This window comes from Meriones unguiculatus, chromosome 1, assembly GCF_030254825.1.
Source record: "Meriones unguiculatus strain TT.TT164.6M chromosome 1, Bangor_MerUng_6.1, whole genome shotgun sequence".
Classification (NCBI taxonomy): Eukaryota; Metazoa; Chordata; class Mammalia; order Rodentia; family Muridae; genus Meriones; species Meriones unguiculatus.
This window is the reverse complement of record NC_083349.1, coordinates 26,210,283-26,227,755: the sequence shown is the minus strand read 5'-3', so window position 1 is coordinate 26,227,755 and position 17,473 is coordinate 26,210,283. Positions and strand designations below refer to the sequence as shown.

The 17,473-nt window shown below is 47.5% G+C and overlaps 1 protein-coding gene across 5 annotated transcripts; it reads left to right on the top strand.

Moving 5' to 3' along the window:
* The first annotated feature begins 334 nt into the window (after nucleotides 1–334).
* Nucleotides 335–16,403, top strand: Spindoc (spindlin interactor and repressor of chromatin binding). Of its 5 annotated transcripts, none has more exons than XM_060385828.1 (7): nucleotides 336–648; nucleotides 6,539–6,868; nucleotides 6,944–7,093; nucleotides 7,218–7,340; nucleotides 7,468–7,689; nucleotides 8,969–9,056; nucleotides 15,647–15,783. In XM_060385828.1, exons 1-6 carry the CDS (start codon nucleotides 519–521, stop codon nucleotides 9,019–9,021), a joined length of 1,008 nt encoding a protein of 335 aa, XP_060241811.1. In that variant the 5' UTR covers nucleotides 336–518; the 3' UTR covers nucleotides 9,022–9,056; nucleotides 15,647–15,783. The 5 variants fall into 5 exon arrangements, with proteins under 5 accessions (XP_021497971.1, XP_060241811.1, XP_060241807.1 ...); XM_060385824.1 differs by having other exon boundaries at nucleotides 15,609–15,745; XM_021642296.2 differs by lacking the exon at nucleotides 8,969–9,056 and having other exon boundaries at nucleotides 335–648; nucleotides 15,647–16,403.
* The last annotated feature ends 1,070 nt before the right edge of the window (nucleotides 16,404–17,473 follow it).

Sequence of the window (17,473 nt, the reverse complement as noted above, 5' to 3'; positions counted from 1 at the left end):
ACTTTTTTTTCTCGTCTGTGATGCCTTCCCGGGCGGCTAGTCAAGGGAAAGTCAAAAGCAAGACGCCGTGCAGTCCTGCAGCACTTCTTTGTCGAGGGCTGGTGGGGCCGCCCAGGCGGGTCTCCACGGCAGCGGACGCCCCTCGCAGGGCGACTCCAAGCGACTGGCGCAAAGCTGCCAGCCACACGCAGCACCCTGGGTTCGGGCCCAGACTCGTGCCTGGGGCGGAGCTGGGGGCGTGCCCTAGCGTTGATTGGCCACCTTGGTCAGGGGGCGGGGCTGCTGGACGGGCGCTGACAATGAGCGTCCATAAAAGGGAGCGGCGGGGTCGGGGTCCCCGGATCGAACCCTCCCCTCCCGGGGTCGTGACGAGCTGAAGCCTGTAGCTGGCGGGGCGGCTGGGCGGGCGGCGGGTGAGCTGCGTGGGCCGCGGGCCCGCCGTGGTCCCGGACGGGTGGCGGCGCGCCGAGGCCTGCGCGCCCGTCCTCCGCTCTCAGGTCGCCCTTCCCCGCCTTGCCATGGCCCTGCGGGCCGAAGGCGCCGCGGCGCTTGACTGCTTCGAGGTGACGCTCAAATGTGAGGAAGGGGAGGACGACGATGAGGCCGTGGTGGTGGCCGTAATCCCGCGGCCTGAGCCGATGCTCCGAGGTGAGGTGGGGGGGCTTCACTTCCTCATGGCGGCCGGGGCCTCTGCCTCCCGGTCCCGGTCCCGGTCCGCAGGCGCGTCTCCGGGACCGCGACTGCAGCCCCCGCGGGCCCTTCCCGGTCGGGTCCGCGTCAGGCGCGCGCCCTAGCTCCTCCCCTACCGAGGTTTGGAATCCCAGGCCTCTCGGAGCCCCGCTTTCTCCGTCGCCCCTCCCCCGCTCGGGGTCTAGAGACTTCCATCCACACCGAACGAGGGCTCCGGGTCTTCCGGTTCCCTGCGCCCCCCTCGGGCCCAGGGTAGAGGCCGGATTCCCAGGACAGTGGTTTGTGCGCGGTCGCTGTCCCCCTGTTCCGGTCTGACTGAGTCCTAGGCCGAGGGGCGACCAGGCCTCTAGGCCCCAGGCTACCGCCGAAGGGATAACAAGAGGTGAAGCCTGGCGATCTCCACTGAGGGGAATTTTAAGAGCCCAGCAAAGAGAACCCGTTCTTCACCTCTCCCCCCACCCCCAGGCCTTGTCTCAGGAGCCACAGGTGTCAGTTCTAGAACCCAGCAGTTGGATGGACTGGCAAGCAGCACCCAGTTTGAGAAAAGGGAGACTTACTTGGGGGTTAAGTACTAAGCCATATAGATGGAGATTAGTCACCAAAAAAATCCAGTTAGGGACCACCTTCCCTTCTCCCTTCCTCTTTCCCAGCTTTTGTCCAAAGGAGAAAACAAAGAGCTACCTCTATGAAACACAATTAGTCGTGAAAATGCAAATATTTTCTTTCAGTGGAATACCGGGTTTCCCTTAAGCAAGACAGTGCCCAAAACAGATTGAGAACCGGGTCGTTCATTGTGTTCCTTGAACTTAAGGATTTCCTTGTTCCTTTTGAAGATGGGAGGGAGAATTAGAAAATTTGAGATACAAAGGCCACTTACCTCGCAGTGTTTGGCGCATCACACAGGTTATTTTCCGATTGTGCTGGAGTGCTTGCTCTGCTACTCTCAAAGGTTCGACGTTAATCCATTCAACATCCCTGCCAAGGTGGCCTCATCACTGTAAGAAGGAAACAGGCATTTACAGAATTCATTCTTCAACCATTTATTTATTGGGCAGCTATGTGCCAGGCGTTATTTTAGGCAGAGATAAGGGTGGTAATGGTGATCAGGGTAAATGAAACCCTCCTTGAATGTACATCCCAGTGGCACCCAACATGTAAATTGAACTGTAGTGTGTTAGGTAGCAATGAATTCTTTTTTATTATGTGTGTGCATGCAAGAGACATGCACACAAAGAGGTGAGGACAACTTTTGGGAGTGAATTCTTACACCCTGTGGGATTGAATTTGGCTGACCAGGTTTGGCAGCAAGAGCTTTTTGTAGCCCAGCCATCTCTTTGGCCCAGCAACCAGTTTTATAGAGACTGCAAAAGCTGAATAAAGAGAAATGGGTATAGTAAGGATGTGTTTCTCTGAACCGGAAAAGTGTCTAGTAAGAATAGAAGGAAGAGGACTTAGAAGAGCGAGTGTAAAGATTCTAGATGCCTCTCGGCCTATGTGCAGGGATTTAGAAAGATCTGGGTTATGAGAAAGTGCATGATTTCAAAGTTTTGTTCTTTGGGCTCACTGTGATGATGCACACTTAATTCTATCACTCTGGAGGCAGAGACAGGCATACCTCTGAATTTCATGTCATCCTGGTCTACATAGTTGCAGGTCAACCAGAGGTATACTGAGATAGTGCTTTTGTTTGATTGGTTGGTTTTGTTTTGTGTTTTTGTTTTTTGTTTTTTGTTTTTTGTTTTTTGTTTTGTTTTTTTTTTTTCTGAGACAGGGTTTCTCTGTGTAGCCTTGGCTGTCCTGGAACTTGCTCTGACCAGACTGACCTCAAACTTACAGGTTCACCTGCCTCTCCTTCCCAAGTGCTGGGATTAAAGTGCTGAGACAGTGGGTTTTTTTGTTGTTTGTTTTTGGGGGTGATGCAGAGAGAGTACAGGAGCTCAGTGGGAGAGGCAGAGAGAAAGAGCATATGCACTAACTGGGAATCAGGGGGCATTTGAAGCCTCAAAGCCCAACCCTAATCAAGAAGTGTTGGTTGGTGCACGCCTGTAATCCCAGCACTTGGGGAGGCAGAGACAGTCTGATCTCTGTGACTTTGAGTCCAGCCTAGTCTACAATATGAGTCCAGGACAGCCAAGGCTACACAGAGAAACCCTTATCTCAAAAAAAAACCAAAACAACAAACAAAAAACCTACCCCTAGTTATCTGCCACCTCTAACAAACCACACTTTCTAATCCTTCCCAAACCATTCCAATAAGAGTTCCAAGCATTTGTGAATATTGAGTCTTTTGGGGGCCATTCTCATTTAAACTACCACAGTTTTCTTCTCTGAAAGTTTACCAATACAGACAGACAGGGCTTTGAGAAGCCCTGTTGGGAGATTGGGAATAGGCTTTGAATATGCTTAAATTCAGTGTCCCTTACAGGCTCCAGCAGAATGGTTAGCTAAGCAGTTGGATATCTACATTTAGAATTCTCTCAAATGTCTTGGCAGGGTATTAATATGAGTTGCCAGGCCTGATGTGCAGGCTTGTAATCTGAGTTACTCAGAAGGCTGATGCAGGAGGATAACATTCTCTGCCAGCCTGGATAGATCTTGTCTCAAAAAGTTAAAAAGATAGCTGGAGATAGAGTTCATTGGTAACACACTTGCTAGATTACAAGTAAAATTATGTGGCCCTTCACTCAATCCCCCTGCAACTGAAATAAATATTGGAGTTGTCAGCAGGCAACAGGTGAGACTTCCCAAAGGGAGGAGGCTGGAAGGTTTGAAGGACTAAGGTCAGTCGCTTGTTGTTGATGTCTAGCACTGTTGGTGCGCTTGAGATTTAGACACAAAGCAAGAATCTGTTGAGGGCCTGTGCAGTGCTGTGGAGGAAACGTGCCACAGAGAGGAGTGGGGTGGGGAGCAGGGGAGGTTGCAGCTCTTGCCAGAAATGGAGAAGATAGGATTCATGGCGATCTTCGGGAGGGAAGGGAAAGGAACCTATGTAGGTGGCAGGAGGAGCAACAGGCAAGTAAGAGAACGGAGGACAAGTGGTTTCCTGAATGCTTTTGAGTTGTAAAAGTCAAGATGGAGAAGGTGACTGAGTGGGAGAACTGCTGGCTGGTTTAGCTGACCTTTGCAAGACCTGTTTAGAGAATAGAGGGAAAGAAGGCCAATTGAAACCAGGGGTTCTAGGCCAGGTGTGGTGGTGCACATCCCAGCGCTTGGGAGGTAGAGGCAGGCAGATCTTTGTGAGTTTGAGCCAGCCTGGTCTACAAAGCAAGGCCAGGGTTATTACCCAGAGAAACCTGTCTTGGAAAAAAAAAAAAAGAAGAAGAAGAAAGAAAAGAAACGAAACTAGGGGTCCTGTCACATGGGAGAAAAATTCTGGACTAGACTCTTCAGTAGCCATCTCTTCCTAAGTCCCGTACCTAAAGGAGTCCCAACTAGTAGAGAGAGATACAGTACCCAGGGCTCACAGGCACTTGGCAGAAGAGTACCAGGCTGGTGCTGAACTGAGGGTTTCTGCTCTTTGAGAGCTTTTCTCATGCAGAGAGCTATTCACACAAGCCAAAGGGGGCATGGCCATCATTGCAAACACTTAAGAGCACTCTAGAAAAGGAAGACTGGTTGTGAGAGACCTTTGGGAGAGGACTCAACCTTTTCTAGAGGAAGAGGCAGGACAGCCGTTCCCTGCATGTCAGCTCTTTTGCTAACAATAAGATGATAAAATTTAGTATCTTCACTCTCCTAAGAGTATATACTGTTGTAGTTAATCTTGGTTGCCTTCTGGGAAGAGAGAACCTCAACTGAGGAGTTAACTCCATCAGATTATCCTGGGGACCTATCTGTGAGCATTGTTTTTGTTTGTTTGCTAATTGATATAGGTAGGCCTGAGCTGTGTAAGAAAGGTAGTTGAAGGAGCCTGGGAGAAAACCAGTGAGCCCCTTTCTCTGGTTTCTGCTTCAAGCTCTTCTTTAGCTTTCCTGGATGGTTGACTATAACCTTTAAGTAAACCCTTTCTCTTCTTTCTTAGTTACGGTTAGTATTACTTGAGGAGTGTGGCCAAAAACAACTTGGGTAAGAAAGGGTTTATTTCGCTCACAGTTCCATTTAACAGTTAATTTTCAAATGCAGTGAGAGTAGGAACTTGTGCAGAAACTTGGAGGCAGGAGCTGACACAGAGGCCATGGAGGGGTGCTCCTCACTGGCTTGTTCTCCATGGCTTGTTTAGCCTGCTTTCTTATTGAACCCAGGACCACTAACCCACCCAGAATGGGCTAGGCCTTTCCGTATCAATCACTAATTAAGAAAATGCTCTATAGGCTTGGGTACAGCCTGATCTTCTGGAAGCATTTTCTCAGTTGAGGCTTCCTCTGATAACTCTAGCTGTGTCAAGTTGATATAAAACTAGTCATCATATTCCCCTAGTTGCTTTTGGTTGTGGTTATCACAGCATCAGAAACCAAACTTAGACAGAAATTGGTGCCATGAAAGTGGATATTGCTATGGTGGACCTGACAATTTTGGTTGGTGGGAGGATTGTGGAAGCATTTGGAAGTTGACCAGGAAGTGCTCAGAGTTTAAAGAGCTGTAGCTTAAAAGATAAGAATGTTAGCTAGGTATGGTGTTGTACATCTTTGATCCTAGCACTCAGGCAGAGACAGGCAGATCTCTGAGTTCGAGGCCAGCCTGATCTACAGAATCCAGGAAAGCCAAGGCTACACAGAGAACCCTGTCTCAAAAAAACAAAATACATAGGTAGGTAGGTAAAATAAGATAAGACTGTTATGGGAAGCCAGGCATGGTGGTACAGGACTTGGGAGGAACAAGCAAGGGGATCTATGAGTTCTAGGACAGCATGGTTACACAGAGAAACCCTGCCTCTATCGGGGAAAATGTTGAGAGAAATCAAGGGTTGGCTTGTGAAGTTTTGGAGGGAGATAAAGACTTTTATCAGGGCTATGTTGTGATATATTTAAAATTTGAAGATCTATAGGTGAGCTGGGCATGGTGGCATGTACATACCTTTAATTTCAGCACTCTGGGGAAAGAGGCAGTTGGATCTCTGTGAGTTGGAGGCCATCCTGGTCTACAAAGCCACCACCTGCCAGCTGAGGGATCATGCTTTCAAGCAATATTCTTCTATGGCTCCTACCTTGAGTAGTTCCTCCTTTGGCTTTGTCCAGTGATAGAGTGGCACATGTGTGCCTTCCCTACCCCTATTATATATACACTAGTTAATACTTATAAGAGGAAGCTAGAATTAGATATTAAGTGGGTAGAAGCCCTCAAATACCAGGCACAGTGGCATATGCTGCACCCAGAAGGTGGAAGGAAGAGGATTAGGAGTTTAAAATTTAAAAAAAAAAAAAAATTCCTTTGTGTAGTCTTGGCTGTCCTGGGCTCCCTTTATAGACTTGGCCGGCCTCAAACTCACAGTGATCCCCTTGCCTCTGCCTACCTGAGTGCTGGGATTAAAGGCATGCACCATTATTCCCATTGCTACATATAGTAAATTTGAGGCTAGCCTGGACTACTTGAGTCTGAAGTATATATTGTGGCCTACAAATCAGATATGGGTACAGTTGATTATTGGATGAGGAAACCTAGAAGCCTCACAGGCATGATACCTGCCAGATGATCAGGGAGGTCAAAGCAGGCATATGCTTGATAGCCCTGGAAACTTGACTAGATAAGGGTTAGTGTATGGGTGAAAATGTAGTGCCAGGCATCTTAGCTGTGTGCCTTGTGCTGGTCTGTTAGAATCTGATGGGGAGGTAATCCCCTCATGCACCCCACAGAGATGTGTTCTGAGCATCATCAGCCCTAGCATCTTCACAGCACATTCCCCTTTCTGCAGTAACCCAACAGGAAAAGACGCCACTACTTAGACCTAACCTGCTGGAAGCAGGTGTCGAAGCCTGTGAGGAGCCGAAGCAGCAAGTGTCATGGGAGCAGGAATTCCTGGTGGGAAACAGCCCAGGAGGCAGTGGAAGGGCGCTGTGCATGGTGTGTGGGGCTGAGATCCGGTCCCCATCAGCAGACACTGCTCGCACACATATCCTGGAGCAGCATCCCCATACCCTGGACCTGAGCCCCTCTGAGAAGAACAACATCTTGGAAGCCTGGAGCGAAGGGGTGGCCCTTCTGCAAGATGTCCAAGCTGACCAGCCATCTCTGCCCAGCCTAGGTAGTGAGGGTGAGGGCTGAGGGAGAAGTGGGGCCTATGGGTGCCCTTCGGCTCAGTGGGCTTTTGCCCCCTCAGAGTCAGGCCAGGATGACCAGCCAGATCCCATCTCCAACCCGGACCCTGCCAGGATGCCAGCAGAGATCGTAGTTCTCTTGGACTCTGAGGACAACCCATCCCTCCCTAAGAGGCTCCGACCCAGAGGACTCCGCCCCCTTGAGCTGCCTGGTCAGTCAACAGGGGAACTGGGGCTTAGTGGGAGACCCTGTGCTGTGTACGGACTGGGGTGGGCAGGTGTTGTCTGGAGCTCAGGCATAGTGGCCTTCAAGTGCTAAAGTTTTTCCTTTTGCAGTTGCCCCTGTCACAGGGCCAGGAAATAAAAGGCCTCGTGGTCAGAGATGGAAAGAGTCCCCTGAGGAGCCTGCTAGAAAGAAGAGAAGCAGGCATATGACGAAAAACCTGGCCCCTGACCCAGGTGAGGGGATTCAGGGGTGCTGAGCCTGACTGGAAGTCCATAAGGAAGTGGACAGGCAGAGGACACCTGCATGCTGCTCAGCTGAAGCTTAGGGCTTTAGCATTTGGGTTCTGGCCTCTTTTCACAGTTCTACATGGCCTTCTTTTAGACCCCCCATCTCCTGAGTCACCCACAGAGACGTTCGCAGCACCAGCTGAAGTCCGACACTTCACTGATGGCAGCTTCCCTCCTGGCTTCGTCCTTCAGCTCTTCTCCCACACTCAGCTCAGGACCACAGACAATAAGAACTCTTCTAAAGACCGCAGAGCAGCAGCAGACGGCCTGCCCCAGCCACCAAGTCCATCTTCAGGTGAGCCCTCCTGGGAGGGGCTGACGAGGAAAGCTGAGTCCCTGGATCACAGCCAGAGCCAGGGTAGAGGTGCTTGGCGTTTAGGACTCTAAGACAAGGCCAAGGACAGAGGGGTTTGAAGAAGCTGGCCTCTGAGCTGAGCATCTCTGGAGGTGGTCATTAAGTTGTACTAGGCCTCCCAAAACTTGGTGCCCAACTTCGGCTGGAGCCCTTGCAGAACTTACTTCACCTTGGTAATACAGGGGCCCAGGTGAGGTGGATACCCAGCTATTTAAACAGGTGTGGGGACCATAGATGGGTGATCAAAAGGAAACTTCATAGTCCAACAGCGCAGTGAATTTCTGTTGACAGCTGGTGCTTATGTTTATAACCTGTCCCACTGACTGAAAAACTTTTATTTATAATTCCTTTGGTCCTTATAAAAATGCCTTATAAACCAAGCATAATCCAATGCTTAAAAGTCTGAGACTGGAGGTCAGCCTAGGTTACAGAGTGAGAACCTATCTTAAAAAAAACATCTCTCCTGGGCTGGAGAGATGGCTCAGCAGTTAAGAGCACTGTCTGCTCTTCCAAAGGACCCGGGTTCAATTCCCAGCATCCATATGCCAGCTCACAACTGTCTGTAATGCCCATTCCAAGGGATCTGACACCTTCATGCTAATGCACATAAAAAGAAAGAAACAAAGATAGATAGATAGATAGATAGATAGATAGATAGATAGATAGATAGATAAAAAAATCATAAAGGCTACTTTACCTGAGCTTGGACATGGGGCCCAGGGAGATAGATGGCTCATCAGGTGAAGTTACTTGCTGCCAAGGCTAATGACTTTAGTTCAATCCCCAGAACTCACATGTTAGAAGGAAAAAAATGAAGTAGGGGGATCACAAGTTCAAGGGTACCTTGTCTCAAAAACAAAACCAAAAAGACAAACTTAGGAAGGATAAGCAAGGTGGAGAAACCAAGTCTTCCAAAAGCTGCCTCTTTCCACATGGTCTTAGTATCAGTTTTCTGTTCGTAGCTGTACTCGATATATAATGAATTTAATAGCTTAAAACAGCATATTTGCATTTCAGTTCTGGGGGTTGTCAGTTCAAAGTGAGTCTCCCTGGGCCTAAACTCAAGGTATTGGCAGAACTGTACTCCTCTGGCAATTCTGGGAATGATCTGCCTTTCTTGCTTCCATAAATTTTTTTGTTTGGTGGGTTGGGTTTTTGTTGTGGTTGTTTTAAGACAGGTTTTCTCTGTGTAACGTTGGCTGTCTTGGACTCTTTGTAGACCAGGCTTCACAGCGATCTGCCTGCCTCTGCCTTTCTGAGTGCAGCGATTAAAGGCGTGCTCCACCACCCCCCAGGCTCTTGCCTCTGTAAGTTACCTACGTTCATTGGCTTGTGATCTCACGTTCTCAAAACCAGCAGTGGCCTGTAGAAGTTCTCAGGTCTGTCTTTTGGTTTTAACTCACTTGCCCCTTTCGCTTACTTGTTTAAAACAAAACAAACAGCTGGGTGTGTGGTGGCCTGTACTTTAATCTCTATGAGTTCAAAGCCAGCCTGAGACCCTGACTCAAAAAAACTGAACCACAACAACAAAAGACCCTTGTGATTTTATTTTATTCATTCATTTATTTGTTCATTTTTTTTTAAGATTTATTTATTTTATTTATATGAGTGTTCTATCTGCATTTACACCTGCCAGAAGAGGGAATCAGTTCACATTATAGATGGTTGTGAGCCACCATGCGGTTGCTGGGAATTGAACTCATGACCTTTGGAAGAGCAGACAGTGCTCTTAACCACTGAGCCATCTCACCAGCCCCCATATTTGTTCATTTTTTGACAGGGTCTCTCTACATAGCCCTGGCTGTCCTGGAATTAAATATGTAGACCAGGCTGGCCTCAAACACAGAGAAATACAGTTGCTTCTGCCTTCCCAGTGCCTCCACACCCAGCTACCCTTGTGAATATCTTTAATTATTTATGCAGTACTTGGGTAGAACCTCGTGTGTCTTCCACCTGCTAGCCACTATTCAATCTATTCATTTTAGCTGGTGTATGTGTATCTGTGTGTGTGTGTGTCTGTGTGTTTTGAGATAGGGTGTTACTATATAGCTCTGGCTGTCCTGTAACTCACCATGTAGACCAGGCTACTTGAGATCTCCCTGCTTCTGCCTCCTGAGTGCTGGGATTAAAGCATTTGCTACCATGTCCAGCTCTTTAATTTTATTTTGAAAGCCTTTTAAAAGATTTCTTTTTGTAGCTGGGCAGTGTAGCATATTCCTTTGATCCCAGCACTCTGGAGGCAGAGGCAAGGTGGAACTCCATGAGTTCAAGGCTAGCCTGGTCTGCAGCGCTAGTTCTAGGACAGCTGAAACTATATAAAGAAACCTGTCTCAAATTTTTTTTTAATATTTTAAATTTTGTGTATGAGTTTGTGTGTGGGTATGTGCGTGAGAGTGCCAGTACCCAGAGAGGTATTGGAGGCTGGAGGTGTTGGGTTCCCTGGAGCTGGGGTTACAGATGTCTGTGAGCCACTGTACATACTGAGAATCAAGCTCAGCTCTTTAAGAGCAGTGTACACTTTTAAACACTGAGCCAGCTAGCTAGCCGCAGGTCTTTCTGCCACCAATAAAGACTGCCATGCCCTCCAGGGAGTAGAGGCTGCGCCTGCTTCTTCCCCTCATCCTCGTATTGAATTCAGATTTCAGCATCTCTGGATAAGAAACTGCTTTGTGAATGAGGGATTGTGTCCCCCAGGGGGTGTTTAGACCCTTGTCTCAACAGATTGGAATTGTGTCATTAATGTACTTTTGGAGCTGGGGTAAGTAAAGCAACTGTAGGTCCAGGCTTGGGGCTTGCAAAGAGGAGGTGAGCTTTTAGTATAGAAGCAAGCAAATATATCACTTCCTTTGCCAGGTCTCCAGTAGTACCCACTTTTAGTAGTTTGGTCATACCCTTCTTCATCAGAGCTCTGTAGAGGAGTACACCATGTGCCTCTATTTACCAAAATGGTCTCCTTCACTCCTCTTAAGACAGGTCTCACTCCTACGCTTGAATCAGATTTAATAGTTTTGAGCTTTAGCTTTAGTCCCATTCTAGTCCACTCCCTGAGCCAACTTGTCCTGCCTGGAGTAGCATTGTTCTCGGCTTCCTGGATCAACCTCGGATCTTCTGTTTCATGCTTGAAGGGCTCCTTCATTTTGAGTCTTGGGGTGTCCTGTGCCCAAGTGCTAAGTTGAGAAGCAAAGTGGAAGAGTCAGGGCATCAGAGATGATGGTGAAGGGAGAGAATGGGACAGAAGAGGTGACTGTCATGATAATGTGGAGCTTTGCCATGGCAGAGCCTCTGGTGGTTTCTTGTTTTTAGAACCCAGAGCTTTGAGAGTCCCGGGGTACAGTCCTAGGGCTTTCAAGGATCCTGCTTGAGGTTTAAGACATAAAGACATCTATATAGTTAAAGCTGTTGGCCTTCTCCTGGGGCAGCATCTCTGGCTAGCTTATAACTTAACTCCTCTGCCTTTGTGTCTCTCCAGGTGGTTCTTACTGCCTGCTTCCTTCTGCTTCTCTGTCCCAGCTTCAGCTGGCAGCTCTTTATTATGCAAAAAGCCACATTCCTTACTCCACATGTTGGCTTTGGGGGGTCAAGTGGGGGTTTCCACTGCACCTTGTTTTTAAAGGCAGGTAAGGAAGTGATATTTACATATCCTGCAGTCAGGTGCTGCCAGTTTCAATTAACAGTTGAAAATACAGGGTCACTTTTCAGTTGAAAACACAAGGACACATTTTTATCATAAGAAAACAGAATATTTATATGTCCTCCCAACAGTACAGTTTCCATATAAGTAAAGTTCCTACTTTGAAGAGGAAAAGAATAACAATCATGGATATAGAAGCTAAAAAAGCTCACTGTTGCCAGCTGAACTAATGAATTGCCTTTGTGGCGGCTGTCTGGGAAAATTTTCTGGAACTTTCCAAGAGGCTTGCTTGCAGCTTAGGAGTAAAGGAGTTTCCAAACCAGTAGAGAAAGTAAACTATGAAGCTGGTCTGTCATTTGTTGAGGTGGGAGTTCTGCTTTCTGGGAAGAGGGTTTGGAACTGGTTTTTACTGTATTGACCCAGTTTGCTTAGAACTCATAATGGGTGATTTTTTTTTTTTCTTGCCTCAGTTCCCAAGTGCTTAGAGTACAATTGTGAGCTACTGTACAAAAAAATGCCTGGATTTTTGAGACAGGGTCTTCTATAACCCAAGCTGGCCTCAAACTATGTAACCAAGGCTGGCATTGAACTCATGTTCCAAATGCTGACCCAGAAAGCTAGTCGCCACAGCTGGTCGCTTCCAGGCTGAACTGAGCAGAGAATGCAGTGAGAGAAAGTGAGGCACCCACTCACGGAAATGTGAGCCTCAGAAAGTTCTTCAGTTTGGCTCACTTGTGGCCTTAGCACCTAGAATGGTACCTGATGTAAAGTTCTTGGGCTTGAAATTACTATCTGCTCTTGCCTGTCATTTAGGTGGTGTGGCATTTCCAACATTCCTGCCTAGGGATTGTCCTTAGTGACACATTTGAAGGAGGATTGGGTGGCAAGTGAGAGTTGGAGCAGGCCACTCAGGAAGAAACCTGTTCTAGGGCCCAAGAATGAAATGGACTCAGTTTGTCACAAAGACTGGTAATCAATCCTCCCAGCTTTTCTTCCTTATTTGTTAAGCTTTTTTTAAATTTCATTTTATTTACTTACGGGAGGGCACTACTGTGTGGGTTCTGGGGTTGAACTCAGCTCAGTATGTTCAGTGGCTCCCAGCTTACTTTCTGTGGCTTTAGGGTTTTGGTCTCTGTCACATCAGGCTTTGCTATCCTGGCTGGCCTTTTATCTTGATCCTCTGCCCCTTGTCACCTAGAAGAGTCGGCAGCTTGAGGAGTCCCCATCTCTGGACCCTTAATTGAATTTTGAGTTTCCCCTAATGTGCTCATGAAAGTAGAGCACAGGAAGTTTTATGGTTTTGTTTCATAAAAAGGGAAACTGTGAGCTAGACCTTGTAATAGTACACACCTGTAGTTTTAGTCTCTGCCTTTGAGTTCAGGTGCCTGATGCCAGCCTGGGCAAAGTAGCTAGACTACGCCTCAAGAGAAAAGCCAGGACCTGGAGAGGTGGCTCAAGAGGGTAAAACACTTGCTATACAAACCAGACCTGAGTTTGATGCCTAGATCCTACTAGTAGAAGAACACCAAGGTGGGTGGGGTGGTCCATACCTTAATCCCAACACGGAGGAAACAGAGGCAGGTAGATCCCTGTGAGTTGGCAGCAAGCTGGGGCTACACTGTCTCAAAAAAACAAAAAAAGGCGAACACCAACTCTGACCTACACTCATACCTCGATTCATCCATAGCTCTTCTACCTACAATAATACTAATTTTTAAAAAGCCCTGACCATTTGCATGTGAAGGTGTATGGACAGAGGGGTATACTGTGGTACACATTACAGCTTCCATGATGAGATGTTTTTCTTTGTTTTGTTTTGTTTTGTTTTTTTTTGGGGGGTTGCAAGGGCAGATATGAGAGGACCTGGAGATGAGTGGGACTGGGGTTCATCATGTGAAACTTTCAAATAATCAATAAAAGTTTACAAAGTAAAATATAGCCAGGCAGTGGTGCCACAAACCTTTAAGCCCAGCACTTGGGAGGCAGAAGCAGGTCAGTCTCTGTGAGTTTGAGGCCAGCCTAGTCTATAGAGTGAGTTCTAGGATATCCAGGGCTACAATACATAGAGAAACCCTGACTTAAAGAAAAATTCTAGTCCGGTCTCTGCACCATACCTCTTCTAGTAAATTGCTACATTTGGTTTTCTGCAGCCAAACCATCAGTTACCCTCTTCTATCTCAACCCCACACCAGTCTATCTGCAAACCTCAGTTTACTCTCCTGTCAACTGCCACTACTCTGACTAATGTTACCCTAACTTTTCCTGGGGAGATGTTGAAGAAATGTCTGTTTAGTCCAGCTAGGGCACCAACTCAGACTTTAGTGTTCTGCCACTGAGCTACTACTCCAGCTCCATTTACTTTTTATTGTGAGACAGGGTCACAGGCCTTGAACTTAATGATCTTCCTGCTCTCCCTACCCATGGGCTAGAATTAAGAGCATGTATGTGGTCCACACCTGGTTTGACAAATCTCTATCTGATTGAACCCAGAGCTTAGACTTGTCTAGGCAAGTCCTCTACCACTGAGCTTGCTGTATTCTCAGCTCTTTTTGTTTTTCTACATAGACTTGGCTTCATGGAACTCGCCATGTACTGTAAACTGGCTGTCCTCAAGCTCAGAGATCCACCTGCCTCTGTCTCTAAGTGCTGGGATTAAAGGCTTGGGCCCAGCTGGGCTCAGTGACAAGCCTATAATCCCAGCACTCAGGGAGGCAGAGGCAGGTGGCTCTCTGTGAGTTTGAGGCCAGCCTGGTCTACAAATCAAATCCAGGACAGCCAAGGCTACACAGAAAAACCAAATAATGATAAAAATATGTGTGGGCCACCATGTCTACCTTGTATTCTCATGCATAATTTAAATTCCAGCAAAATCATACCTGTCTTAAATCACATAGGGAAAAAAATTCTTTTAAAAAAATGACTTAAAGTACACATTTAAAGGTATTTAAGTACATAGTATGTAGCATTGTTTGATTGCCATTTCCTGTTTGGCTTTTTTTTTTCCTACCTCTTTGATTTTAATATTTATTTGTTTGTTAATTTTTTTATGTGCTTTGGTGTTTTGCCTGTTTGCACTGTCTACATAAGGGTGTTGTATCTCCTAGAACTGGAGTTACATACAGTTAAGCTGCCGTGTAGGTGCTGGGAATTGAACTGTGATCCTCTGGAGGGACAGCTGATACTCTTAACCACTGAACAGTCTCTCCAGCCCTTTTTTTTGTCTTTTTTTTTTCAAGATAGGGTTTCTTCCTGTAGCCCTGGCTGTCCTGACACTGTCAACTATGCTGGCCTCAAACTCACAGAGATCCACCTGCCCCTGTCCCTGTTCCTGTTCCTGTCCCTGCCCCCCTCCTGAGGGCTGGGATCAAAGGCATGCACCACCACTGCCCAGCATTTTTTCTTTTTTGAGGCAGTCTTATTGCAGTGATTGGACTTGAAGTTTTTGAGGTTTTGTTTTGTTTTAGATTAGGCTGGTTCCCCCAATTTATTGTTTTTATTTTATGTTCATTGGTGTTTTGCCTGCATGTATATCTGTGTGAGGGTGTCAGAAGCCCTGCAACTGGAGTTGTAGAAAGGTGTGAGCTGCCATGTGGGTTCTGGGAATTGAGCCATGGTTCTCTGAAAGAGCAGCCAGTCCCCTTAAACACTGAGCCATCTCTCCAATCCCCAGGTTATACCTAAAAATGACCTTGAGCTCCTGGTTGGCCTGCCTCTGCCTCTCAAGTGCTGTAATTGCTTTGTCATATCACTTCCATAGGCCCAAGTTAAGGATTGTTTTGTGTTTCTACTTGCCCTATCTGGAGGTCAACTCCAAGGATGTGGAGCCAGGATGAAGGCTGCTGAGCAAAGCTGAGACACTAACACAGGAGGGTGTCTTTTTGCTGTGCTGTGCCATGTTACTCCCATGCCATGGGGCTAAAGACATGTGTAGACTTCATGGCTGTCCCCTACTGTATCACTTCTATGTCTAGTCTGGAAGGTAGAAAGAGGCAGTCATGGCACCGAACCCAGATGCTGAGTACACAGGGAGGAAGGTGCATTTAGTGCTTGGTCTATGCCTAAGCTTTGAGGCCAGCCATTCCTGGTCAGTCACAAGTGAGCCTTTATTCTCCTGGGAAAAGATGCTGGGCTATGGAAATGAGAAAAGCCCTGGTAGTCTGATATTGTTTGCAATTTTGGGGACCATTGGAAGGCCCTGACTGTGCTCTCTGCTCCCATCCCTTCCCAGCTCCCCCTCCGGGGCTCCGTGGGACACTGGATCTCCAGGTTATCCGTGTTCGAATGGAGGAGCCACCAGCCGTCAGCCTCTTACAGGACTGGTCCAAGCACCCCCAGGGCACCAAAGGGGTGGGAACAGGTGATAACCCAGGCTGGCCCACAGTTCTCTCAGAATCCAGTGCCACTGTAAAGGGACAACCAGAGGCAGGAAGTGGGATATAAGTTTTCAGTTTCCTGAGGAAGTATGGGTGGGAGGAGGGACAGGTGGGAGGGAGGAGGCAGTTACCCCCTTTGGCTTAAATCTCAGATCTGCCCAGCTTGGCTACCTGATGGAGAGTTTTAAAACTAGGCGCCAGGACAATGTGGAGGGGGGAGGAGTGACATCACTGTCACATTGGGGTACTAAAAAATGCCTGCCCCTGGCCAAGCCTGAGATAGGCAGAGGTGGCTTAGGCTGTTGGGTGATAAGGCATTGGGCCTGTGGAGAACACCTTCCCCAATCCTTTGCTGAACTACCCTCTGAACCCCATACCTCCTCCTTCCTCAGTTCTCCACTATTCTCCCCTGGCACAGTGCCTTATGCAGAGGTGGTCATAATGGGGATTGAACTGAGTCCCACTACCTCGGGGGACACCTCTCCTCCCCCACTTCTGGCTCCTAGAGCAGGAGGCCTCCATTACCTGTTAGCACCTCATCCCTGTTGAGGGCTCCCTTTATACCCCATTCACCTGTTGTTCTGTGCATCTATTGTCCTGTTGTATATATTGCCTTTGTTGAAAATAAATTATTTTTTTTTTAATTAAAAGATCTGTCTGGGCTGTCATTGGGGAAAGGGAGGATTCTTAGAGCAGCTTAAGGGACAGGAAAACTGAAAGGTAGTTGTGAGTGGGAGCCAGAGATCCCAGTCCGGGCAGAGGAGCAGTGAGCTCAGAGTAGGGCTTACATGGACCTCTGGACCTGTTTTAACTTGGTGTCAATCAACTAACTGAGAGACACATTTTATTTATTTGACCTACTGATCTAACTGGTAAGCCTCTGTCCAAGCAAATCTTCTATGAGTCTAGGGACATTCACACCCAGTGAGCTAAGAGTTACTGGGGCCTGACCCTGGCCAGCCTGTATAGGCCCTTCCCCTGTGATGAGAAGGTGGCACATGCCTGCTTTCCTGCAGGTCTGTGTACTCTACTACAGTTCACCCCTGTTCCGCAGCCTCAACCCAAGTCTGCCTCAGGTCTGCAGATTTCCTGCACAGACCTGATCAATAGGCTTTTGCTCTAAAATGAACTTCCCAGGTGGTTTATTCTCAAATCCTCCATTTCACTGTCTGGTTCACCCCACACTGCTGCCTGCTGAGCTGCTCCAGGCAAATCATGGAGACTTAGAGGTAAAGAGGAAGAGTCAGCTGTGCTGTGCTGCTTTAAGCTCGTGTTTCCTAGGTCAGAAAGCACATACTAGACTACTGGGGATTAGCTCTGTTAAGCCATCTGATATTCTCAGGAGGAACCCAAAATGTAGAAGGTCCTTGTCCAGGGGTGGCAGAGACAGGTGTGAAGTAGAAGAAGGAGTCAAAGGCTGAGGGTACCTCATGTCCAGAATGTCCAGCCATTGTGTGAAGAGAGGTGGGCCATAGAACTCCTGGGGTCTATACCTATTTCTACAAGTTGGCACAGTTGTTACGCTCCCTAACAATAACATGGACTGTCTGAAAGCACTGTGTTGGAATTGGAGGCAGTTTCTGCCCCTGCAGTTGTGTGTCTGTTTACATTTATGCCAAATTGTTTTTATAACATTTTGTCTATCACAAAATATTGAGGAAATGTATCGAAGCTTGTGTTGTAGTAAAGTGATGACCCAAATGTCCTTCTGTGGTTGTAT